The 23,860-nt window shown below is 47.6% G+C and overlaps 1 protein-coding gene across 5 annotated transcripts in view; it reads right to left on the bottom strand.

The window, feature by feature from the left end:
* The window catches only part of DNAI1 (dynein axonemal intermediate chain 1), a 139,903-nt gene that overhangs the window by 7,663 nt on the left and 108,380 nt on the right, over positions 1-23,860 (bottom strand). The window contains exons 19-21 of one of the 5 annotated variants that reach the window (XM_021379427.1): positions 16,746-16,931; positions 16,572-16,645; positions 3,402-13,419 (exon numbers count right to left, since the gene is read on the bottom strand). In XM_021379427.1, coding sequence (XP_021235102.1) covers positions 13,338-13,419; positions 16,572-16,645; positions 16,746-16,931 — 342 coding nt within the window. In that variant the 3' untranslated portion in view covers positions 3,402-13,337. The other 4 variants (XM_021379426.1, XM_021379429.1, XM_021379430.1 and 1 more) reach the window with 4 other exon arrangements.

Here is a 23,860-nt window from a genome sequence, read left to right as displayed (position 1 = left end):
TACCTGAACTTGTGCAAGGCCTTTGACATGCTCCCACACCACATCCTTATCTCTAAATTGCAGAGGTATGGATTTGAAGGGTGGACTACTCTGTGGATAAGGAATTGGTTGGATGGTCACAGCCAGAGGGTTGTGGTCAATTGCTCAGTGTCCAAGTGGAGGCCGGACACGAGTGGTGTCCTCCAGGGGTCTGTGTTGGGACTGGTGCTCTTCAACATCTTCATCAGTGACACAGACAGTGGGAACGGGTGTACCCTCAGCAAGTTCGCTGAAGACACCAAGCTGAGCAGTGCAGTTGACACTATAGAAGAAAGAGATGCCATCCAAAGGGACATGAACAAGCCTGAAAATTGGGCCTACGTGAGCCAAATGAGGTTCAGCAAGAGCAAGTACGTGTTGCACTGGGATCAGGGCAATCCCAGACATGTCTACAGACTAGAAGAAGAACTTACTGAGAGCAACTCTGTGGAGAAGGACTTGGGGGCTCTTATGGACAAAAACCTGGACGTGAGCCAGCAGGGTGTGCTTGCAGCCCAGAAGGCCATTGTTTGAAGGGAGCTTACAAGCAGGAGGGGGACCGAATTTTTACATAATCTGATTGTGATAGGACAAAGAGGAATGGCTTTAAACTAAAAGAAGAGAGATTTAGGTTAGATATATGAGAGCAGTGAGGCAGTGGCACTGAGAAGCTGTGCATGTTCCATCTCTGGAGGTGTGCAAGGCCAGGTTGGATGAGGTCCTGGGAAGCCTGAGCTGGTGGGGGGCAACCAGCCCATGGCAGGGGGCTAAGACTGGGTAGGCTTTAAGGTCTCTTCCAACCTAAGCCATTCTATGATTCTGTAAAAACAAAGGCAGACTACACAGAAAATGATGTGGACGTCACTAAGAACCTTAAGGTGAGCACTTCCCAAGGTAATCAATCTCCCTATTGTTCAGTTAGTCTCACCAGCACCACTGATGGCAGGTTAGCCAGCAGCTAGCAGCTGGCAGCAGCAGGTGTTTGACAAGTAATTGCCAAATTTAAGGACTAGAAGTATCCCACTAGCAGAGTTCAACTGAAACTGATGCATACACCTAACACATAGTGGGCAGATAAGCTACATAAAAAGAACAACAGTACTACAAAACCTGTCACCTTACTCAGGCTGAAAACCTTAACGTATGGGCAAGGATGGCATGATCCTTGCCCCACAGCTTGTGTCACTGTAGCTGGGACAGAGGGAAACGCTGCCATTCATGGGGATGCCTCCTTGGTGGAGAAGGCAGAGATCATGCTACATCCAGGAACCGGTTCTGGCTGCAGATTCCCCCAGCATCGTCAGATCATCATCTCATGAGGGGTCACTTCTTCCCAGGCTCTTCTGTTTCTTTTCTGAGCTAAGTCAAAGCACTGATCCTCCTGGTATTGTCCAGGTGTGAGGAGCTGCCTGAAACCCAGGCGTGCTTGTCAGGCTGCAGGTCTGGCTAGAAGTCAGAAAAGTTGAACAAGAACGCATTGATGTCTCATAATGCTTCAAGGTGGTAACCAAAATTATCCTTCTCCATCAGTGCTGAGCCTAAACTGGACTAGAGAATGGTGGGAAAAATAGCTTTATTGAAATATAATCACAGCAGCTCCCTATATGTTTCTCCACAAAACAGTTAACTATGTGGATGCTGTGTGTAAAAGCTGTGATGCCAAGGGACACATGGTGCCTTCTCCAGGCACTCTGCTGATCATGCTGGGGAGTACTCAGAATCATTCGAGAGCCGGACGAAACACAGCCGTGCAGGGGCTGAGCTCATTGCTTTACAGCATGCCCCTTGCTGTCCATGTAACTCTGCACCAAGAACAGTCCTGAAGTATGTTTTCACAGCTGGCAATCAAGCACGAAACAAAAGAAAGAAGATGGCCATTTGTGCTCCAAAAATTAAATCCAAATTTAATTCCAGTAATTACACCTTCATTAACACCCCATTTGCTATAAAGATACATAAAATCCCTAAGTGAAAGCTGCAATTGCTCTGAAGGTGAAAAGAAGGTAACTGGGGAAATACTGCCCTCCCCTAGCCCATAAAATCCTTAAGAAGCCAGGATCGTTGTGAATGGTTATTGCTTGTAATTTAACTCCCACAGCAATCATCCGTAAATGAGCCAGACAGCGAGAAATCCAGTGAGAGCAGCAGAAAACCTGCTAACAGAGCTGATTTATTCCAACCTCCCCGATACAACTACAGACAAAGGCAATGTTTCCTGTGTGACCATCTGGGGCTTGAGTGCTAATGCAGTGAGTACAGCTCAAGCTGAACTTCTCACCACTGAAATAACACCATGATGGAGTCTGCAACAAGTTGCTACGGCTCATCCTGTCCTGTGACACAGGACACGAGCACGGCCAGTGTGTGAAACCATGCAGTCCTGGGACCACGTGCCAGCCTCAAGGCTAGGCATGGGTTTGCTCATCAAGTTGGACTCCTTAATGCAATTCTGCGTCCTTGGATTGCAGGAACTTATTCCAAGCTCTGCACTGAAGAGGGATCAAGCACAGCTGGCAGATGGGTTTAGTACCTTGTGCAGGTCTTTGCAGAATTCACCACCTTCAGTCCATCTCCCCCGTGCTGCAAAGTCACACAGACATCTGACCCAAAGTCTTCCAAAATCGTTATGATCCTTGCCATGCCTGCAGACTTTTTAAGTCAACTCTCTCCTGGATCATCCAAGGTGTGAATGGAAAGGCTGAAATGCTGGTGAGGTCAATAAACAACCCTCCAGGATGAATCTGTTCTGAGATATCATCCCAGACTGAGAGCGAACCCCTGACAACTATTCTTTGGAGTGATTTTTCAGCCTTTTATTCACTGCATTCCGGGGATAACATTCACAGCCCCCTGGCTTAGCTCAGCCATGCACTTGTCATGTGGATGAGCATCAAAAGTCTGAAGAAAGGCAATTACACAACTGTGTGAGAAGGTTCCCTCAGGAGAGACACGTAAAGTCCAAGAAAGCTACAGGGTCCAAGGGTGTTAATCACACTCAACCCCTGTACAGTTCTATGGAGTAAGACTAGCTGTCAATCTAGTAATGTTCAGTATATCGTGTCCTACAGTGGATAAAGCTTAAGTAGATTTTCTTCAGAAGGATCTAGTTCAAGCAGGCAGCTCAAAGGCAGTATGCGCTAATTAAGAAACATGAGGTGAGAGTAGTTAATGAAAGGTGCTTTGGGAGGTGGGAGGTAGTGCAGAGGCTGAACCTTCTCACCTCCTATCCCCAGGGCTATCTTCTGGCGCATACACAGTCACTGGGAAAAAAAAAAGGAAAGGAGCTTCCTAGGGAAGCTTCCTAGCTCTCCTAGGGAGGAAAGAGGTGAGATAAGGAGATGATGGCTGTGCTGGCTCAGTGCTTCTGTTTGCTGCTCCTGGTGATGAAAAAAAAAGATTGCAAAAATCTTAATTTTCAGTTAATGGATAGGAGTGTTCCAGTTTCACCTAAGGGAAGGGAAGTAGAAGGTAGTTTACCTAAAACGAGATGACAGTAAACCAAATTGAGCCCAGTAGCGACTACCAAAATGGCTTGGGGCTAGAGTGCCTGAGGAGGCACTGTGGGAGCTGGGCTGGTTTAGCCTAGAGCAGGGAGGGCTTTAGGAACTTAACAGGAGCCTGCCTGCACCTAGGAAGAGGGTAGCAGGGAGACAGAATGGATCTTCACAGGAGTGCACAGCAGGAAAATGAGACACGGCAGGCACAAACTGAAACAGGGAAGGCTCTGATTTGAACCTAGTCAGGACTAGAGTGATCCTGCCCTCCAGAGGGCAATTCCCATCCCTGGGGAATGCTGGCGCACTGTACCAGGGGACAGGCTGCCCAGATCTCTCTTCCCAGGGTATTCCAGGGCTGGAGTCAGATGTACCAGTCTGAAGGATGGTGCTAGGGGGGAATAAAGAGAGGAAGGAAAAAGGTCTTCCAGTGACAACCAGGAAGTAGTAGAGAATGCCCACGGAGAGCACATGGCCAGAGGACCCAGGAGAACACTGTGTTTAGAGTCTTCGAGAGCTGACACCCCAGGGACCAGAAGGTGAGGACTATTTCCCTGTGCTTACTGCCAACTGGGAAAGCTCCAGCTGAAATAAATTAAGATGGGAGATTATGTGGTCCCCACACATGTGGGGCAAGTATATCTTTTCCCACTTGGCTTATTTCAGTGGCAGACAGGGGATAACACTGATTTAATGTGTCTCGTCCTTGACAGGCCCGTGCTCGCTGTTAACAGTAACACCTTGTTATCTCTGAGTGCTTACAGTTTGATTTTCTAACACATGAGCTAGTAAATAAACCAGAATCAAGAGAAATGAAGAGTCCAGGAGCCTGTAAATCTTTTCATATAAAGCTACCTGGGCTGTTTCAAGCTGTGAACTCCTCTTTATAAAAGCTGTGAATCTTTCTTTGTAATGCTATCCATCAATCCCAGATCACTTCAAGAAGACCAAAGGCAGAAGCAGATTTAATAGAAGCTATAGAACCTTTACAATCCACACAGCAATAGTCAGTTAGCAATAGTCATCACAGCAATGACTTCTCTTGGAGCTAACACAACAGGGTGTTTTGATCTGAAGGAGTTTGAGGGATGCAGACATGCTAGTGCTGCTCTAAATGTGTAGGCTCTTGTCCTTGTTTGAAAATGTTTAGCTGCAGTCAGCTGCGAAATCCTGTTATATCTCTTTTCTGCTAATTTAAAGAGCCTTCCACTGTTGCAAATCCCTTCCATTTGCAGTTGCTTTTAGGCTGAGATCAAGTCATTGCTTAATTTATTTGCAAGGCCCTGAAAAGCTCCATGGAATTATGTTTTCCAGACCTCGGATCAACCTTGTTGTTCCTCCCAGACTTAGTTTGCATTTTTCATCACCTCCACTGAAGTGTCAAACCCAGAGATGCGCACTGCAGCCAGCGATAGATTTACTACTGCTGCTCCCAGGCAGCGGTTTCACTCCTGCTCTGAATTACCCCAAGAGGCAGCCAGGCTGTGTCTAGCTCTGTATTTCAGCATCATGTTGGGAGTTCACACTTTCCTCTACAACCTTCCAGCCTCTCTCAGCCTCTCCAATTCCAGCATGAATTCCCTTCTCCCTCATTTCCCAGCCCCTGGGCTGCAGGAGGCATCAGGGATGCAGTGCTTTCATAGCACAGCTTTTCTCCTTGAACAAGCAGTTGTAATTGAAACCCAAGAGCCTTTTGCTCCCTGGCTCTGCTCTATTACAAACACTAACCGTGCAGCAAACCCTGGCGCTTTTTTTTTAATGACATGAAAGAAACTAAATTATTAACATCCTGCACTCCCACTGGCTGTCCTGTGGTTTGCCCAGGCCAGATAAAATGAGCGCCTTTGAGCTCCCTCCCCTGGCTTAGCAGGTTCCTTCCAGGCAGATCAGAGTGGGAGACCTTATCCTCCAGTCTCAACTGCAGTCACACAATCAGTTTCTGGTCATTTTGGTTTTGGTACCTGACTTTTGACATCAACTAAATATTATCACCAGGAAGACAGAGGAGGCAGGCACGTAAAAGAGCAAAGACCAAGCAGTGCTCACACCCATGCTCCTTCTGTGCTCCTGGGATTTCCCCCTTCCTGCAGACCCTGATCCTTGAGATATCACAGCAATACCAGCGCTCAGCACAGGCTGGCAGAGGGGCAGTGCCTTTTATTAGCTCAACTAATACCTAGAAAATAAAGTATGAGCTGTACGGCACGTGCACCTGCCTTTTCTTCCCATGTATATTTGTTTGTCTAATAAATGGTGTTATCTTTGCCTGCCCACAGGCACTGGCTTACTGATAGTGTTAGACCATCCTGGACACAACAGCCCCAGCCCATTGGAGAGGCAGCTGTCTACACACTGGCTTGACCTAGCAGGCTTAATCCGAAGCATTTGTCTTGATGAATATCAAAGGATGACAGAGATTGAAAAGCTGAAAATGGCAAATGTGGTAACTATGCTAAAAAAGGAGAATCTCAGACCCATCAGCTTAACCTCGCTCTCCAGGAGACGTGTGGAACAAGCCAACAATCTGTTTATAAGTACCTGCAAGGAGATAAGTCACACTGAACCAGTCTGATTTAATTCTGCAACAAGATAATAGATCTTGTGGACAGGAAAGACACGGATGACATTTATCTCAACTTCAGGAGATGCCAATGCCTACTTTGATACTCTGATCCTCAGGTAAGGCATAAGATCTAAGTAAGATGGGTTAAAGCTAGCAAAACCTGTCCAAATTGCTGTACCCAGAGCTGCCAGCACAGGGGGATGTGTTGTGTGTAACACACATGGTCCACAGCTACTGGGATCTGGCCAGCGCTCCTGCTAAGCTTGGACACTGGGGCAGATGGGAAGGCTGCAGGTGTCCAGGAAGGTAGAACGGGAATTTAAACCATGCAGCAAGGACATGGCTCATGGAACCCAGTCTGGGATGTAAAAACAAAAGAGGGTTTTCACCCCAAGTGGATGAGGAACACCACAGGTAAGACAGGTCTGCACCGAGCAGGATGGGGATGAGGCTTCCCTAGATCAGAAGCTGTGGGATCAGAGGCATCTCCCCATCAGGATGCAGGAGTAGGGGACAGCAGGGGGACTTTGCCCTAAGATGGCCCTGCATGGTCAGCATTAGACATCCCGCGTCACAGAAATAGCCAGTGAATCTATGGGTAGCAGCTTCCCTCTGGGAAAGCTTTTTAGCTGCTGCGATTGCCACTCCTGCAGACAGCAGCACTGTCAGGCAGCCCCTCTTCTCCTCGACTTTGCAAGGCTCTTCTCTTCCTTTTTGCCATGGGATAAAAATAATCCTCTTGCGTCAGCTCCATCACCATGAACAGCGAAACATTTTATTCATCTGCAATTCCTTCCTTTCTCTCATTTAAACAATTCCCCATTGAGCCCATCAAATTAATTTGAGCAAGGGCCATTATTTGGCCAGCCTGCTGGCGCAGGTGTCTCCTTTTCTTTTCTTTCAGAGGAGGCTGGTGGATGGCATGAGTGTGCTTGGCATGGGCTTGGAGCAGCACAGGCTGATTAGCACAGCGCGGGGGCACAGAGGTTTAGCAGGGGCACAGAACTCTATAAATCCTCGCATCCAGAGTCAAGCAGGCAAAGTCTGCAAGCAAGGGGCATTTTGTAGCCATATGTTTGGGATGTGTTTTACAGCCTTTCAGGCACACTTGCCCTATCCGTCTCCCCTGGCAGCTTCAGTGCTTTTCAGCCCAGGCTGGCTGCTTAGGGAAGGCTGTGTCAGGCTCTGGCAGCAGCCTGGGAGGAGTTACTGTGATATGCCAAATCTCAAGCTGTTCCTCTGGCCCTTGTAGCCACAATCCTTCCCACTCCAGGCCATGCCAAATTTCCTGACTTTGTTGCTGCAGCTGATGCCAAAGGCTCTCCAAGGAGGCACAATGTGCAGGAATAAGACACACATCATCACAAGCAATAAAAAGCTTGAAGAGGACTAAAAGCCCACTTTCTATGAGCTCTGCACTTGCTTGTGGCATTGCTCAGGTCAGTGGAGCAATGCAAAAAAACACAACTGGGCCAGGCCATGAAGACCCAGGTCCCATTTATCATCACTGCTAACTGAGTTCTGTCCCTTCATTCCTGTTTCTTCCTGTGATGGACAACAGAGGGAGATGGGAGGCCTCAGCAGGTGCTGGACACTGGTGAGACAGGGTTCTCCATCAGCACACCCCAACATCAGCTCCTCTGCTGAGGTATGAGTGTGTCAGACGCATCCCCAAAGCACTCAGGAGGGATATATGGAGAAGAGGGGCTGCAGGGAAGTGGATCCATGGTGGCTGAGCATCGAAAGGCTCTGCCCAAGGGGCTGCAGGCAGGCAGCATCCCAAACAGCCTCCTTCACTGGTGCTGCCAAGGGCATACTTTGAGAGCAGCCTGTTCCCATGGGGCTTCGACTGGCGTGAGCTCACTCTGCCTTTGTGCTGGGGCTGTCATTCACCTAAAGAAGTGGTGGCTTCTAAGGATCTCCCAGTTTTCTGGAAAGGATTTAAATCATGTGCACAGAAAGGAACACACAGGGTAGCTAAAGAAAGAAACAGGGAAGAGAAGCAAGACAAGCAGCCTGAGGGGCTGGGAAGTGCCTCTCTTGCCATCGCACTGAGCTGTGCCCACTTCTCTGCGCCAAACAGCTCTCTGTGAGGTGTGGGAGAAAGCAGAGACTTGGGCTGTAAGGAGCTGTGGAAGCTGAACAGGCACACTCAGGCAATCTCAAAATGAAAGCCTTCTGAGGATGTAAATCCCAGGGCAGGAAGTGATGGGTTCCTCTGACAGCAGAGGAGCGATGCCCAGGCTGCCAGGAGGACGCCAAAGCACAGACACCATCTGTCCATGAGGAAGTGGATGCAAAGCCTTCACACAAAGCAGTTCTTCTGGCAACAAAACCGCGCCAGCATGGAGAAATGCAAAGAAAGGAGCAAAAAAAAGGCACCACCATAACCATTTCACTTGTCCCAATTCAGATTTCAGTTACTCCTGACTACCCAAAAAATAGCAAATTCAGTGGAAAGACACCAGATTTATTTCAGGAAAGGGACATTAGCTCAGTGATTGGATTATTGTTGATCGCAAAAACTAATCCTTCCCCAGAGTCTCTCCAAATCCCCAGCAATGCAATGAGCAGCCTTGCACCACTTTCAAATGCAGGCAAACCTTTTGTTATGCAGATCTTCAAAGAGGAAACAGGTAAGTCAAAGCCAGTCTCAGCCCACGTGCAGTATCCCCCAGACAGCAACCTCAGCATCTCATAGGATAAGGCTTGCAATTTAGAAATAATTTATAAGTACTATTGAATTTTACTAAATTGGGACCTTTTCTTGCTTCAATTGACAGTGTTACCATTTCACATACTAAACACGCTTCATCCAGACCACTGAGAATTGACTTTAGCTTAAAATAACCTGTAAATACGATGACGTCTCTCTACCAACTGCCAAAGAGAGAGGTCACTGAAAGTGGCGTTACACAACAAAAACAAGATTGGAGCCACGTGGCCAGGAACAATAAAAAGAAGAAAACCTTCAGTTCTTTGACCTTGGGTTTCACCAATCCCACAGTTACACAGAGCTCTTTTCTCTTTTCACATACTCCGATGCAAGCCAGCAGTTGTTTCACTGATTATAAAGAAAACTGGTTTAATGAAAGAAGAGTCAAGCCCTTTAGGTCTCCTGATGGCTTGTTTGGGTTAGCTGTCCTTGCAGGGCTGCCGTCTAAGGTTGCCACATCTCTGCCCAGGATCCAGAAATCTGTAGTGTGACACAATCAGACATCTGGATTTGTGCCACACAGCTACTCTCCTGTGCATAGTGGATATGCCCAGGATGTCCAGACAGATATCCAAAGGCTTCAAATTCTGGTCAAGAAGGATGAGAAACTGCTGAAACAGCTCCCGACAGCTGCACAGCCCCATGGTATTATCTTGGGCTTGCAATCCCAAAACAGGAGCTATTCCAGTGGTGGACAGTGGAGAAGGATCCTGGGAGGCTGTGGAGCTCTCCCTACCGATGCATTTCCCCATGCAGTGCAGGAAGTGCAGAGAAAGGAGCAGTGAGAAAGGGGCAGGGGAGTGTACTTTTGCCAGCTCATGTCAATATTCCTCTTGGTAGATGTGAATTTACAATTGTGAGTCACAGTTGTGCATAGCAGAATGGCCAGAGGACATAAGCAATGCTGCACTCGCACTGGCAAGCTGCATACATGGCATGGCCTCTTGCTGGCCTCAGTGTGTGCTAGGGCCAGCACTATGGGGACTGTCTCAGCTGTCCTGCCCCAAGGCAGGCTCAGAGCAACCCATCCCTACAGATGTGCCTCTGGCCTATTCATAAGGGCCTCCAGTGCTGGGTTTCCTTCCGGCACCAAAATCAGTGCTGGAGGATAGCCACCCTCCCCGCTCATCCTTCTCCCCTATATGCTGTCCTCAGCCTTTCTTGCTGCTCAGAGCCCGTGTCCGAAGTACCGCCCATGCAAAGATCAGGCTGTTGCCTTCCTCTCTGCAGCAGCAGTTTGTATGAGCCCAGCCTGGATGGAAGGCTACAGCACAGGATGCTAGGGGAGGGTGAAAAGCAGGAAAGCACAGACACCTAGGACTTAGCAGACTGCGCACAAGATGGATTGCTTGCTGCTTTAACAAGCCAGACACTGGCTATCAAGGCAGAGGGGAAGGCACAACCACTTCAAGTAAGGTACCTCACAACAGTGTTCTCCTGAGGTCTGCAGGGTTTATAGCTGTTCTAGCTGAGGTAATTTGGATTTGATCTACAGAGTCAGTTCTGGGAGAGGAGACAGCCTGAGCTCTCACAGCCCAGCAGGGAAATTGCTGAGAAAGAGCCAGGACCTCTCCTCTGTGTGTCAGAGACATATTCCAGCCCAGGTGAGTGCAGAAAGTGCACAGTGAGGCCACTGGGCAAGCACATCACTTGCTGCTGCCCTCCAGATCTGGTCTGCAAACTGCTCTACCCAGATACATATAAACCCCAATGGGCAAGTGCTGCTTGTAGCTGGTCAACAAGAGTTCTCCTAATCCAAGACACTGACTTAAGGGAGAGCCCTGACTCTCTCCTGGGCAGCAACACACAGGAACAGCGCACACGTAGCTCACAGTCATGGCACCTGAGTGTTTCAAGGGCACCAGAGACCTGGGGCATCCATGCAGCACCCTGAGAGATTGAGCCACCAGAAAATGAAGGCTTTAAGGCAGTGAGCTCCAGAGTTAAAGCAAACTGGTGCTCACTCATTGCTGAGATGTTGTGTACCACTGCCTAAACCATCTGTCCTTAAATGAACTATGCATGCAATACAGAGGGCTGTGAAAGGGCAGATGTAGGGTTTCACAAGTCTCTGGATCCACCTCCCAGCGCTCACCTGCTCCCCTAGCAGCACAGAGAGCAGCTATCTGCAACCAGCACAAATAACAGGGGAAGGACTGAAAGGAAATCAAAAAGCTTTGACAAACCTCAGAGGAAGAAAAGCTATCAAGCCGCAGGTCAGTTTTTATGCGATTCAAGCTTATTTGCATGTGCCTCCTTATCAGGGGGCCAAGCTGCATTCAGAGGCAATAGCTCTGATGCAGGCGAGGCGAAGCAGAGCTCAGTGCTGAATTCCTCCAGCTCTGCTTGCGCTCAATGCTTTTGGGTCACTGCGCAATTAGCCAGCCCTGAAGAGACACAAGGAAATCCTGCCATCGCTCAAGCTGCACAGAAGTGACTGTGTGAATCTCAATGACAGAGCAGCATTTGCATGAAAACAGCAGGACTGGGAATAGCACCATTAGAAGTACGAAACTCTTGAAACATTTGAAAAGGAAAGGTGAGTGGTTTTCTCTTAAATGGAATGATAACACTTCAGAGCTACTGAAATAATAACTTCGGGAAAAAATGTACTTTCTCCAGTGCTAAACCACTCGCTAGTCCACCACTGATGTGACCTTGGAGAGTGCATCTAATCTAAGGCTTCTGTAAATACAGACTAGCCCCACAAGCAGATGGGTTGCATATCCTGGGACAGAGGGAAGGAGTCCAGGTTCCTCTCCCTGTGCTGGTTGGGTTTGTCCCAACAACTGCTGCAGCACCCCCTGCAGCTACCAGAAGCAGCATCATTGCAGCCAGCATTGGACTTGCGCATGTGCCCGTCAAGTACAGAGGCTGAAAGAACCATCCTAGATAATCCAGCATAAATATCCAAGAGAAGCACCAGACCAAGAGGCTGGATGCCTCCCTGGCTGTAAGCCTAGGCACTGTCCAAGGAATTTCATTTAGCCCAAGCAAACACTGTTTTATGTCCTTTCTTTGACTTGCTTTCTTGTCTTCTCCCACTCTGCTCTCTCAATATTTCTGAAAACACTTTACATTTTTTTTATTCTCTCTGGTTTGCCTTTGGCCTTGATGGGTTGTACTAGGCTATTTGAGCAGTGTTTTTTAAAAATAAATCGAAGCCCACAAGCAGCTACATTCTGTTGACTGTGATGACAAAATGCTTTAATTTCTTTTCAGGAATGAAACCTGAAAGGCTTACTAATTAAACAGCTCTGCCAGCAACGCTTCCCTCGGGTGAACTCAACCACCAAGGTCGTTATAAATTAGGAACAATATTTTATTAGTTAAACAACTCTTGCCTAATGACTGTTGCAATATTTAAGGAGCACTTGGAGTCCGAAAGTGGCCTGGATGACAGCAGAGAGCCACTTGTTCTTGGTGTTGCATCTTAAAATGCTGCAAGCACTTCTGCCCCACCTCTGAGCTCTCAGCAGAAGGATCCAAACCAGTTTCACCAAGACTCTCTGCTTGGGCAGCAAAATATCTGTTGTCACAAGCTTTCTGCCCACGCAGGGATGGATGCTTGGGGAGATGGGTGTTCAGCACGCACAGTGCAGGGCCATGCTGGTGGCAGTTTGAATGCAAGCTTCAATTCTGCAGTGATGATTGCAAGCTCCTCTCTCTGCCTTGTGGTTGCTCTTCCCACAAGGTTTGTGCTCAGTCATTTCCCTCCCCAACTTCCATGCTCTCCAGGCTCTTGGAGACACTGCTGACACTTAGCAGTTCCCTGACACTTAGTGTGTTCCCAGAACCTCAAATGATCTAGGGACAAGAGTGATAGGCACAGAAAGCCTCTACTAGGCTCACAACCCATGAAAATACAGCTTGCTACCTCGAGGCATGGAGAAGTCCCCGCCTCAGAGACCTCAGCTTGCAGGGAGGGCTCCAGACCTCAGATTACTGGAGTGAGGATGTAGGACACTTGCTCTGCTTGGCACAAGACTCTGTACCCAATGTGTGCACAGATGTGCCCTCAACACAGCCTGGTAGATGGCAGAGTCCCCCTCCCTGGCTTTCTCTCAACATCAAGGGCAACCGTTCCTGTGCACCACTAAAGGATTTAGGAGGCCAAAGCTCAGAGGGAGTTGCAGGCATTTTTGAAGCTGTTACTGTCTGTCTTGGTGAAAGTCGCTTCTAAAAATGCTACCTGAGTACTTTCAAAAAGTTCCCCTGTCGGCTTATTTCTGCCAAGTGCCCATAAACAGGGCTGTGATATTGCTGCTGATAGCAAAACTTGGACTATTAAATAACACTTCTTAAAGATACCGAAGTGTTTTACAAACATGAGCTAATTAAGCTGCATATCAAACGTGAAAATTATTTTTTGAGCTCTTGAACCTCCCTTTATATCTCAAGGATGTGAACAAAGGAGTGAACTAAAGCCTGATGAGAACCCAAGAGTCCTGACTCCCCCCATTTCCAGTAACCCATCACACTGTTAACTAACAGGCAAACCAGAATACATTCAGAGCTGCTGAAATCCCACTGGGATGAAGTTAGCTCAGCCTCTCCCAGTGAGCCCTATCCTGGAAGCCCAGCGGCAGCCAAACAGTCCGCAGCACGTGGAACAGGCAGCACTGCATCTATTTTTAGGGAAAGAAAGAGGGTTAGGAATGACATGTGGCTATTAAGAGCTCTCTCTCAAAAGGGTGATTAGTCTGCTAGTCATACCTGTCAAAAGCTGCTATCCCAGCTGTGTGGGATGGTGGCAGAGATGCTTCACAGGCAAACCCCTGTGGCATCGAAACAGAGAGGCTGTGGGACGTGGATGAGCGCACGGCTGTCCTGCCCCACTGACACACTGAGGTCTGCAAGATCATTCAATCTCCAAAGGAGCAGCAGACACAAACCAGGCAGCTGAGTTAGCAGGCACTGGAGCTGATTGTGAAGGCTACAACCCCCAGGAACATCATCTCTGGCTCCTTCTGGATTTCAGGTTGGTTTCCCCATAGGGCTCTACAGGGATTTGGCCAATGGTATCCTGGGGTGCATTAAAAAGAGCGTGACCAGCAGGTCAAGGGAGGTATCTTCCCCCTCTGCTCTGTCCTGGTCAGGCCTCACCCGGAGCACTGCGTCCAGTTCTGGGCTCCCTGGTACAAAAATGACTGGGGTCTCCTGGAGAGAGTTCAGCAGAGGGCCACAAAGATGATAAAGGGCCTGGAGCATCCCCCAGGAAAGGCTGAGCGACCTGAGTCTGTTCAGCCAGACAAAAGAAGACTCAGAGGGGATCTGATCAATGTCCATGAATATCTAAGGTGCAGGAGGCAAAGGGATGAGGCCAGACTCTTTTCAGTGGTCTGTGGGGACAGGACATGGGGAAATGGCCACAAACTGAAGCGTAGGAAGTTCCGCACAAATGTGCATAAGAGCTTCTTCTTGGTGAGGGTGACAGAGCACTGGAACAGGCTGCCCAGGGAGGTTGTGCAGTCTCCTTTTCTGGAGCTGTTCAAGAGCCGCGTGGACGCCAACCTGTGCAGCCTGCTGTCGGGGGCCTGCTTTGCAGGGGGGTTGGACTCGGTGATCTCTAGAGGTCCCTTCCAACCCCTACGATTCTGTGATTCTGTGATGCTGTGATTCTGTGATCAGGCACTGGAGAGGCTGGACTGGGGAACCCAGATATTCACCCACGTGCAGACAGGTTTTTCTGCCTGCATGAGGCAGCTGGGATGCAAGGGCTCCTCCGCATCCTTCTAGACTCTCTGCACTTTTAAAGGTATATGGATATTCTGTTCCTGTTAACTCTGGTGACTTCCAGAAAAGAGGAAGAAGTGAAGACATTTTACAGAGGAAAGCTGACAGCACATGGTAAGTGTTTAAAGAGCACACTGATTTGATCTTCAGAGGGACTGGGATCAATACTGTTAGAGTACGCCTGGATCCCCATGGTGAGATGATGCTCGTGCAACTACAGCTGGAGGTTTGCATTATGTACATAGAGGCTGGTGCTGGCACAGCAAGGAGGAGGGCAGGAGATGCAGTGGACAGCACTGCTTGCTCTGCCAGGACTTCACTTACCTCTTTCAAATCACCTTTTCACAGTAGCTAAGCCTCCTCACCATAGGGTCCTGGTCACTATTGCCTGGCCACAAAAGATGGGCCTGGCAATCCTGCTCAGTTATCCACTTACAATCCACCACCACCTCTCTGCTTCCACCCTGCATGCCATCTGTTTTAATTTCTCTTCACTCCCCAAGAAGAGCTGGCTGTAGCCAGGGGAGTTGCACACACTGCCAGCCATGCCTGAACATTCCTCCTTTTTCTCCACATGTGGAGGAAACATTTAATTCAGTGTTCAGTGTCCCTTCAAACTGAACCAAGAAGTGGAAGACAGATAGCTTAATAACACCAGAGCAGCAGAGTCCATTTCCATCCCATTTTTATGTTGCTTGGGACATGGTACCTATAGGCTTAAGGTCAGCAGTAAATGATCATGCCACTCATGAACTCAGCTTTGTCAACAGCATGCAATTTGCCTCTGCAGAAAGTTTGCAAAGGGAGAGAATTTAAGAGTTAATGACACTTATACCTGTGTGGAGGGCTACTGCTGGCCACAAGGAGTGGAGGAGACATTCAGATTTATTGTGACCCATGGCAGAGTATTGCTGGGTGCTGTTCACCTCACAGCTGGGTGTGTGGAGGAGAGCAGCCACATTTGTGTGTGTGACCCACCTCCATTGGTGAACCTTTGTGAAACCCTGGCCAGTGACAGACACAGTGCTCACCCATGCCAGGAAGGACTCATAAATCAGCTAGGAAACTTGTGTCGAGTCAAGTTGGTGGCAGCCCTCACAGTTTGGGTTATCTCAGGCTGTAGTTTTGATGGAAATACAAAAGCATGTAGCTTATGAGACACTCTCCTCCACAGCTCCAGCACCTTTAAATAGACTGCCATGCTGCTCAGTTTTCTATGCTCTCTCAGCACAAGGAAGTTCGCATTTCCAGTGGTGTCCAGAAGAAAAGACTTTTTAAAAATCAGTCAGAACATTCTGGACTGGCACCAGGGTGATTAGTTTCTGGCCAAAGACCTCACCTTACACAGCTGGCTGGTAGAGTATATAAAACCTTTGGAGGTATATAAATAAAAAAATGATCATCCTGAGATATTGCTTTCTTGGATCAATTCTAAAAAGCCTGAAACTAAAAAAGCTCTATTAAGCAAGGAACAACTGGCTATGAGAATTACATGGGCTCAGAAATGATGTTGCATTTTCAGCAATACAGTTTGTGGCTGGAGGAAGCCCAGAAAGTCTAATAAAGGAACTGTGTGGGAGAGGTTCAAGCATCCTGCAAGACTGGCACTCATGGCTGGGTAGGAAAAGGGGCTTTGCCAACTCATACAGGCATGTACATCTCATTGCTGTCTCTTGGGACTAGGATGCCAAGATTCCCTGCTGAATAAAGATAGAACTTGCTCATTTACAGGAGGGTGACACACTGGCCCGGGCACAGGCTCTGATGCTCTAGAAGAGCAAGAAGACAGGCAGCACAGACTGTGCAGAAGGTTTCAGGGAGGAGTTGATATCACCTTTAGTCAAGTTTCCAGGAATTTTGCAAACAAAACCCAAAGCTCAGAAAAGATACGATGTTCGGGAAATATATGAACCTCTGTAGAGTTCGTAGGTTTGTCTGTAGCACTATAAGAAAGTGCTTTCTCATCTGCAATAACCCCAAAGAGAGAAAACTGCCTTTACCACCACTCCCCACTCCCACCCAGGAGTGAATTAAGCCTTCTTACTCTGACAAAAACAGAAGAAGGGATCTGACATTCCAGACATCCTGCTCAGAAGGCTTGGGGTAATCTGAAGCACTCTGCAAGAGAGAGCCACTTTGCCAACATATTGCACAGAGTAGAGAGGACAGCGAAGGCATGAAGAGATCTGCTGTGGTTTGGTCCCTCAGCTGTACTCACCTTGGGCATCTTGCGCAGATTGGGGGAGAGCTTCAGGCAGGTAACCTGGCCTCGCTCATCTCCGATGATGATAACAGGGTACACGGGGTTAAACTGAATATGGGTTATTTTATTTTTCTTCTTGGCCACCACAATCTGGTTGCAGAGAGCTTCATACTTATTAATGTTCAGATCAAAGACATGGGCCTGGGGAAAAAAAAAAGATAAACAACACAAAAGAGATTAGTTGGGCAAGAAGAATCCTCGGCAGAATAATTATGCCTGGAGAAATCACAGAAAGAAAAGGTTCTAGGGAAAGGTAACTTCAGCACACAATTACCATCTGACTTCAGAAGCTTCATCATCTTGTAAACAAGGTATGTCCAGAAGCTGCCTGCTGCTTCTGAGGGACTATCCCCTTCCTGCAGGAACTCATGGGGTGAGGACCCATTCCCTGATGTTGGTGCAAGCTCTTCCCAAGGCCCCAGCTGATCTGGACTGGAGACAGCTCAAATCTGGCATTGCTATCCCCACGGGTCCTAACCTCCCTTCCCAGTGCTGCAAGCAATGAGTCAACCAGGTGTGAAACGACAGTCTGACACAGACTGACTCACAAAGTGGGAAATGCTGCCAGTAATACCCTTTATTGCAGACCTTTCTAATTTTCCCAGCTTAATAATAACAATTAAGAGTCAAATCAGTAATTAATAGGGTAATAATGTGAACATGGTCAGTATGATTCAGGATGTACCTTGGGGTGAAGCACAGGCAAATGCAAAGCACAAAACAGTGTGGGATCAGCAGCTCGCTCCAGACCAGATGCTGTAGATGCTGTGCCACCACGGCATTCACATGGCACTTATAGGCAAGGGCTGGGCAAGAGGGAAAGGTGAAGAAGGAGGGAGAGAGACCTGAAGGCAGGACTTCCTCTAGCATGGACCTCAGAGCTACGGCACTGATACAGAGCACATCACTAACTGCATGACAGTGAATGTTTCAGCATGACTCCGATGGGAACAGTGGAACGTACTCAAGAGAATGTGATAACATTGTCTCCCAATAATTGCAATTAGCTCCTGTCAATGCCACAGCCTGCAAAGGCTAATAAAACATGATGTTCCACGCTAGTGCTGAAGGACACTCCAGCATGCTGGGCTCCCACCTTGAATCCACTGTGTAGACTTTCAGCTTTATTTTTCTTTCCCCTTTACTACTTTCAGAAAAACTAAGGAAGGAAATGTTATGCTAACAAGTACAGTGGGAATATGGGAGAAATTAGAATTGAACTTTGTGCGCATCTCCTGCCAGCTGTATCTTGTTTATCAGCAGCTAGGAGCCAGATGACACGTATTGTTTCAACACTGTGCCATGCTCACAATTTGAATCTAGGAATTATATGAAATCTGACAGCAGTACCCTATAAAAGCTTTTTCCGAAGAGCATTAGAGATTTTGTATCAAATCATTACATGTACTTTCTCATCATGCACAACCAAGTTGGTGAATTTTATCTGGACCCGTGTAAAGCAAAGAGGTCCCAGGACACAGGTCCCAGGCAGTCTCAAACGCCACTGCGTCTTTAGAGCCCACTTGTGATGTCCTTGTCCTGGGCGGGGGAATCAAACAAAGACTTCATAGCTGCAAAAAATATGATGAGGAGAAGCTCCCTCCAAATTGAAGTAAAGTAAGACCTTTCTAGACAGGGAAGAGCTTGGGAAGCGCAAAGGCTTCTCATGTGTTTTAGAGAAATCCATGGCAGTTTGTAATTCAAGAAGGGGACTCAAGGCATCAGACACAGACAAGAATCCGCAGTTTGTAGAGACTTTCCCTGTCCCCCATCATCAAGAAAACAGGTTGGGAAAAAATGATTTCACTTTGATCCACTCAAAATATCAAATGCCAGTAATGAATTCTGAATCTAGACCTGAAACTTGAGGTTCCACACTCCAGCCAAGGTAATCCCAATTCCTGCCTCTGAGCATAAAAAGGAGTTTATGTCCTGGCTTGCATACTGCTGTCTTCCTATCTCTGAAAAGAAACAAGCTCTCTTTCAAGCGCATCAGCTCCACATGATCCACACTCACCAAAGGTTTAATTGCTTGCCTTCACAGAATACATATTTATTAATTTAAGGGAATGATTCACATCTCCCACCAACGACACAAGCTTAATACTTAGTAACCTGAGAGCCCAGGAAATGTCCATTGCTAGAGCAGCACCAATTAATCCAGATTTAAAACAGGCAGCATAGAATTAATGGCCAGCTTTGTTTCAGCAGCAAGGTCTGTTTTACAGGGCTGTCAAAGTATCACACCTGCACACCACAGCCAGCAGCACAGGGTAGCAAAGATGGCATGGTCTGAAGGCTCTGTTTTGCAGTGCTGAGCAATGCAAATTACTCTGGGTGAGGCTGTTTTTCAAAAATGCCACTGACAGCCCAGACATACAGAATACCCAGGACAAGAACACAAAACCATGAGCAGAGTGGAGAAGGTCAAAAGCAAACAAGTTTATGAATGTTCCTACTATAAAGCTCCTCTTTTATGAGCTTCTGAACAAATGGGTTGTTTTCTTTTGCCAAGGGAATCATGGAAAAGAACAAACAATTCCAGTTCTTCAGCTGGAAATATCAGCCTTGTATCAGCTGGCAGACTCTCCAGATGGAGAGGTGGGCCACAGGCATTAGGAAGGACTTCAGAGGTTTTGACTACAGGCACTCTGAGGGGAGGGAGAAATGAGGTCAGACTAACTCAGTTACTGATGCCTCGGGAGTATCCTAAAAGGGTACACACAACACTTGAGGCAGCCTCACGGTGCCGTAAAGCAACAGAGCTGACAGTGACCAGCAGATTGGCATGGGGTTTGGGGCAAGGCTTTCCGCCCTACGAACAGAAGACTGAAAGCTTGCAGCTGTCCTACTGCCAGCTGCCCTGGTGGCTCAGGTCATGGTATTAAGGATATGGAGACAGCTCCAGCTGCATCTCCCATCCCAGAGAGTCACCAGCAGCACACAGCATCTCTCCATCCATCACTCCAGTGACCTTCACCTCTCTAGGTGTAGATGACCCCTTAACTCCCAAGACAGCCTCTCAGTGTTCACGAGATGAGTCCTCTCTGGGTACTCAACCCAGATGAGCGCCAGTTGACCCTGTGTGTGACACCAGCATCAGACTCATAGTGGTAGAGCAGCCACACACACACAGACACACACACACAGGTGCAAATTGGTCTGATGAGGGCCGATATTTGCATAACTTTCCAACAAGACAGTCAAATGCATTTACATGCTTACTGACATAGAGCATGTTGCATCATCATGGACTTGTACAGGCCAGGCCTGTTTCTACCCATCCAGTCTTCCTCACTCAATGCCGTAGCATCACCCACACTTGTACCTCCAGCACCGCAGCGAGGTACTGATGCTTCACAGAATGTGACACTTCACAGTTCAATGAATCCGTGGAGAATACAGTAATTTGCTCACAGTCCCCAAAGCAGAAAGTATAACCTTCTTGCTTTTCTCTGATACTTTCTGCATATCCTGCAGGAGCAAACCACAGGCTTGTAAGGGCAGCAGCCTGGCTGCCTGCAGACCACAGGAGGCATCTTCATTCATGCTGCTAACAAGCACTGAGAAAATGGGATAGGGCATTTCAGTTCTCTTGCTATAGATTGCTTAGGAACAATATGTGGCCACTTCCTTAGAGGAGCATAAATCAGATCCTGAGAACAAGAAACCTGTGGAGAGGTACAGAGAGAGGTAAAGGAAATCTGAAAATTGCTGTAATGGGAAAGGGCCAGAATCCCCAGCTGCACTCCCCAGCTTAGTTGCAGAGAAGAAAGCACCGGGTAGTAACCAACAACTCCAGCAGCTCTTTTATTTATGGTCCTTGTAAAACTGTGCACCCACCCCAAAGAAATGCAGGAGAACAATTACCACACTTCTAATGAAGCCCAGCATGTTCAGCTAGGCAGTTCCTCGCAGCATGGGGATTTACAAGCTGGTATCAACAGCCATCAGAGGAAACCTCACAGCCCCAGAGAGCCTAACACTGATGGCAGATGTGCTAGGCAGATTTTCAAAGCAAACTTCTCCTAGATGGAAGGGCAAAAACTCCGATAAGTCAGCAGCCCCTGAAGAGGAGCACTGAAGTTAAGCAGATGCCCAGTTATCCCTGAGATGGGATCAGGTGAATCCTGAAACCTCTGTCAGATGGTTTAAATCAATAAGAACGTTTTTAAAGTTATGAAAGTTACCTTATGAAAGGTAACAGCAGAGCCTCCATGTTTGATGTACTGGCAATAATGGCTATAACTGCTGTGTTAGAGTTGCAGAAAATATTTAATACAAATGAGTTGCTTTGATGCCTGACTCTCAAACAGCTGGAGAAGAAATCCAGCTCGGTCGCATCCACAATCATGCAAATATATCCCACACCCAAGCAGCTCCCCACTGAGACTCTGCATGGCCACTCTGTAAGCTTGGCACAGCATAAATCCAAGACTATTGCTATAGCTCCAGCATCAAACCATGTTATTAATTTCAAACACTTCACGTCTCCCCGCTCACTCTGCAAACTGCACCTTCAACTCAAAGGCCAGCCCAAGCTTCCACAGCCCAGTGGCTGTAGCAGCTCCAAGATGACCTGCACCCCTCTGCCCTCACCCTGCTGTCACCCATTGTCCTACAGCACAGCAGCCTACTCAACTTCTGCGGCCTGTGAAGATGGGAGCCCATAAGCAACCCAGACCTATCCTGCCTTTACTGCATGCCTCAAACACAAGCTGGGTCTGCAGTGGGCGCAGCCTCTCCTATCCTTTTCTCCTGGGTTTACAAGATCTCACCCCTCACCAGTGGCCAGGATAATGCCAGTGTGCTCAAAAACAACCTGTTAGCAACTAAAACCCACGCTAGGGGAAAATATGTATGTATGTAAGAGCAAAGCAGATGTACCTGGTAACTTGGCAACAAAGAATAAAATCGCTGCAAGAGCAAAAGGTGAGGGATGATTTAATATCATGCTGCATTTCATGCTGCCCTTTACCTGTTGACATCTCTTTCACTGCTTGGCTTTCACTGTCTGTGTGATGGATTTCCCTAATTTTCTTGACTGAATCATGATACCTCACCCCATGGCAAACTCCACAGATGATTTGTTTCAAATTCTCAAGTCATATATTTAACAAGTTGACAGGTGACCCCCAACCCTTGCACTGGAGCATCCTAAAGGCACTGTGCAGGCAGGGCAGCCCCTGCTTGCACCGAGGCCAAACTGCTGTGTGGTGGAGGACTTAGGTTATGCAATTGCTGTAATCTCACTGCAGCCACGTCCATCAGGGTAGCAGCTCTAATTTCTGTAGGAAGATGTTTTCAATTCACATTTGTAACTTGAATGAGTTTTAAGGCACTCCTTGGTCCCTCCAATGCACAGGGCAGGCAGAGATTCCACAGGAGGGAAGAGGACCTGTCTCAGGAAACTTTCACCACTGCACTGCTTCTGCAAGGATGGCTCAGGAATGTGTATCTTCTGCTGCCTGATACCAGCACCAGACAGACCTACAAATACATTCCAGGGGAGAAGATTGCCCCCAGCAATGCTACAGCAATCTCTGTGCCAGCTTTGAGCTCAGGAGGATGAGCAGGCACCCATGACAGCCATTGCTTGGTCTGGGCAGGTTCACTATCCAGGGCTGGCTGCACACTCTGGAGTGAGCAAGCACATCCCCCAGGTCTGCAGTATCTCAGCACTGCAGCATCTCTGCATGCTGCTCTGGGGTGCACAACAGTAAAAAGAAAAGTTCTGTGCAACCTGGCTTAAAACAGGGATGGAGGGGAGGGCTTCTCTTTAGGGTTGCATCACTTCTCTTCCTCATTCACTAAGAACTGGGTCACTCCTGATTTGACATGGTAGGAAAACAACGTCAGATGATTTGACTGAGCTCCCACAAGGCAGTAGGAAACCAAAGCCTCAGCATGTGGAAGAGCTGTTATTCATTCAGACAGGCTGAGGACCATTTAACCTCCTCAGAAAACCCTGTCACATTGTTTTACAAGAAAGCGCTCGTGTATCTGAGCTAATTTTCCTGTCAGTCAGCACTTCCTGCCAACCGGCTCTGCTCTGGCAGTCTCGGTGATTATGATAATCTCTTTCTTGTCTTGGTCCTGCACACTCCTGAATGCTGTTATCTGGTGCTAAATAGCTGATACATCATACACCAGAGCTGGTTGCACTTCAGTTTGGTCTAATAAGATTTTCTTATGTTACCAATGACTCTTTTACTTTTTCCTCTCTAACAATAATAGCATGCTTTGGAATGAATCACAAATTGAGCTAATGTTTTTCACACCTCCTCACAAAGCCTCCCTTTTCTCCCAGGTATTATACTAAATTTAATTCGTTACTTTTCAGATCACTTTTGAAAGGTGAAAGCCAAACAGAGAAACTCATCTGCAGTGAACTTGTGTGATGCCAGCCTGGTAGCAGCAGTCGGTACCTCTGTGCTGTGCTGCAATTCCTGCTCTAACAGAAGAGATGTCCAGCACATCCAGTCTGAGCCCCGCTGGTGCTCCTGGGGTGACTACCCCCAGGATCTCCCACGGATTGAGTTGGAAGCACAGCTGTGGTGTTGGCAGGAGCACAGTGGTGCAGTCAGTCCTGGCGTTATGGTCCCGCTGCTTCCCAGTTAGTGCTCATTTCATATTGCACATTTGGTTTGTGTCTTTATTGAATTTCATCTCACTGACTGCAAATTGCTGCTGAGGTTGTTGAGCTCATTTACAGTTTCAGTTCTGGCACTAAAGCACTTTTAAGTCCTGTCCACTTAGTCCCACCATAATTGCTGCTGGGTTTCAACACCAGCCCCAATCCCTGCATGATCTGCTGAGGATGATTTCCACTGTGCCACATCCATCTTCCTACCTTTCTTTATGGATTTGTGCCAGCAGAGTTCCTGAGGTCACCCTGTATAGATGTTTTGTATATCATTCCTTTGATCTACCAGGGCTGTTACTCTCAAAAACTGTATTAGATCAGTTTTATGTGATATGGCCTTACAAAAGCCTTACTAGACTGGCTGCTCTTTGATCTAGCAGTGCTTACAAATATACCATTCAATATCCTTTTGGATAGTGTACTT

The sequence above is a fragment of the Numida meleagris genome, chromosome Z (assembly GCF_002078875.1).
Source record: "Numida meleagris isolate 19003 breed g44 Domestic line chromosome Z, NumMel1.0, whole genome shotgun sequence".
NCBI lineage: Eukaryota > Metazoa > Chordata > Aves > Galliformes > Numididae > Numida > Numida meleagris.
The sequence above is the reverse complement of the archived record's forward strand: the minus strand, read 5'-3'. Positions and strand labels throughout refer to the sequence as shown.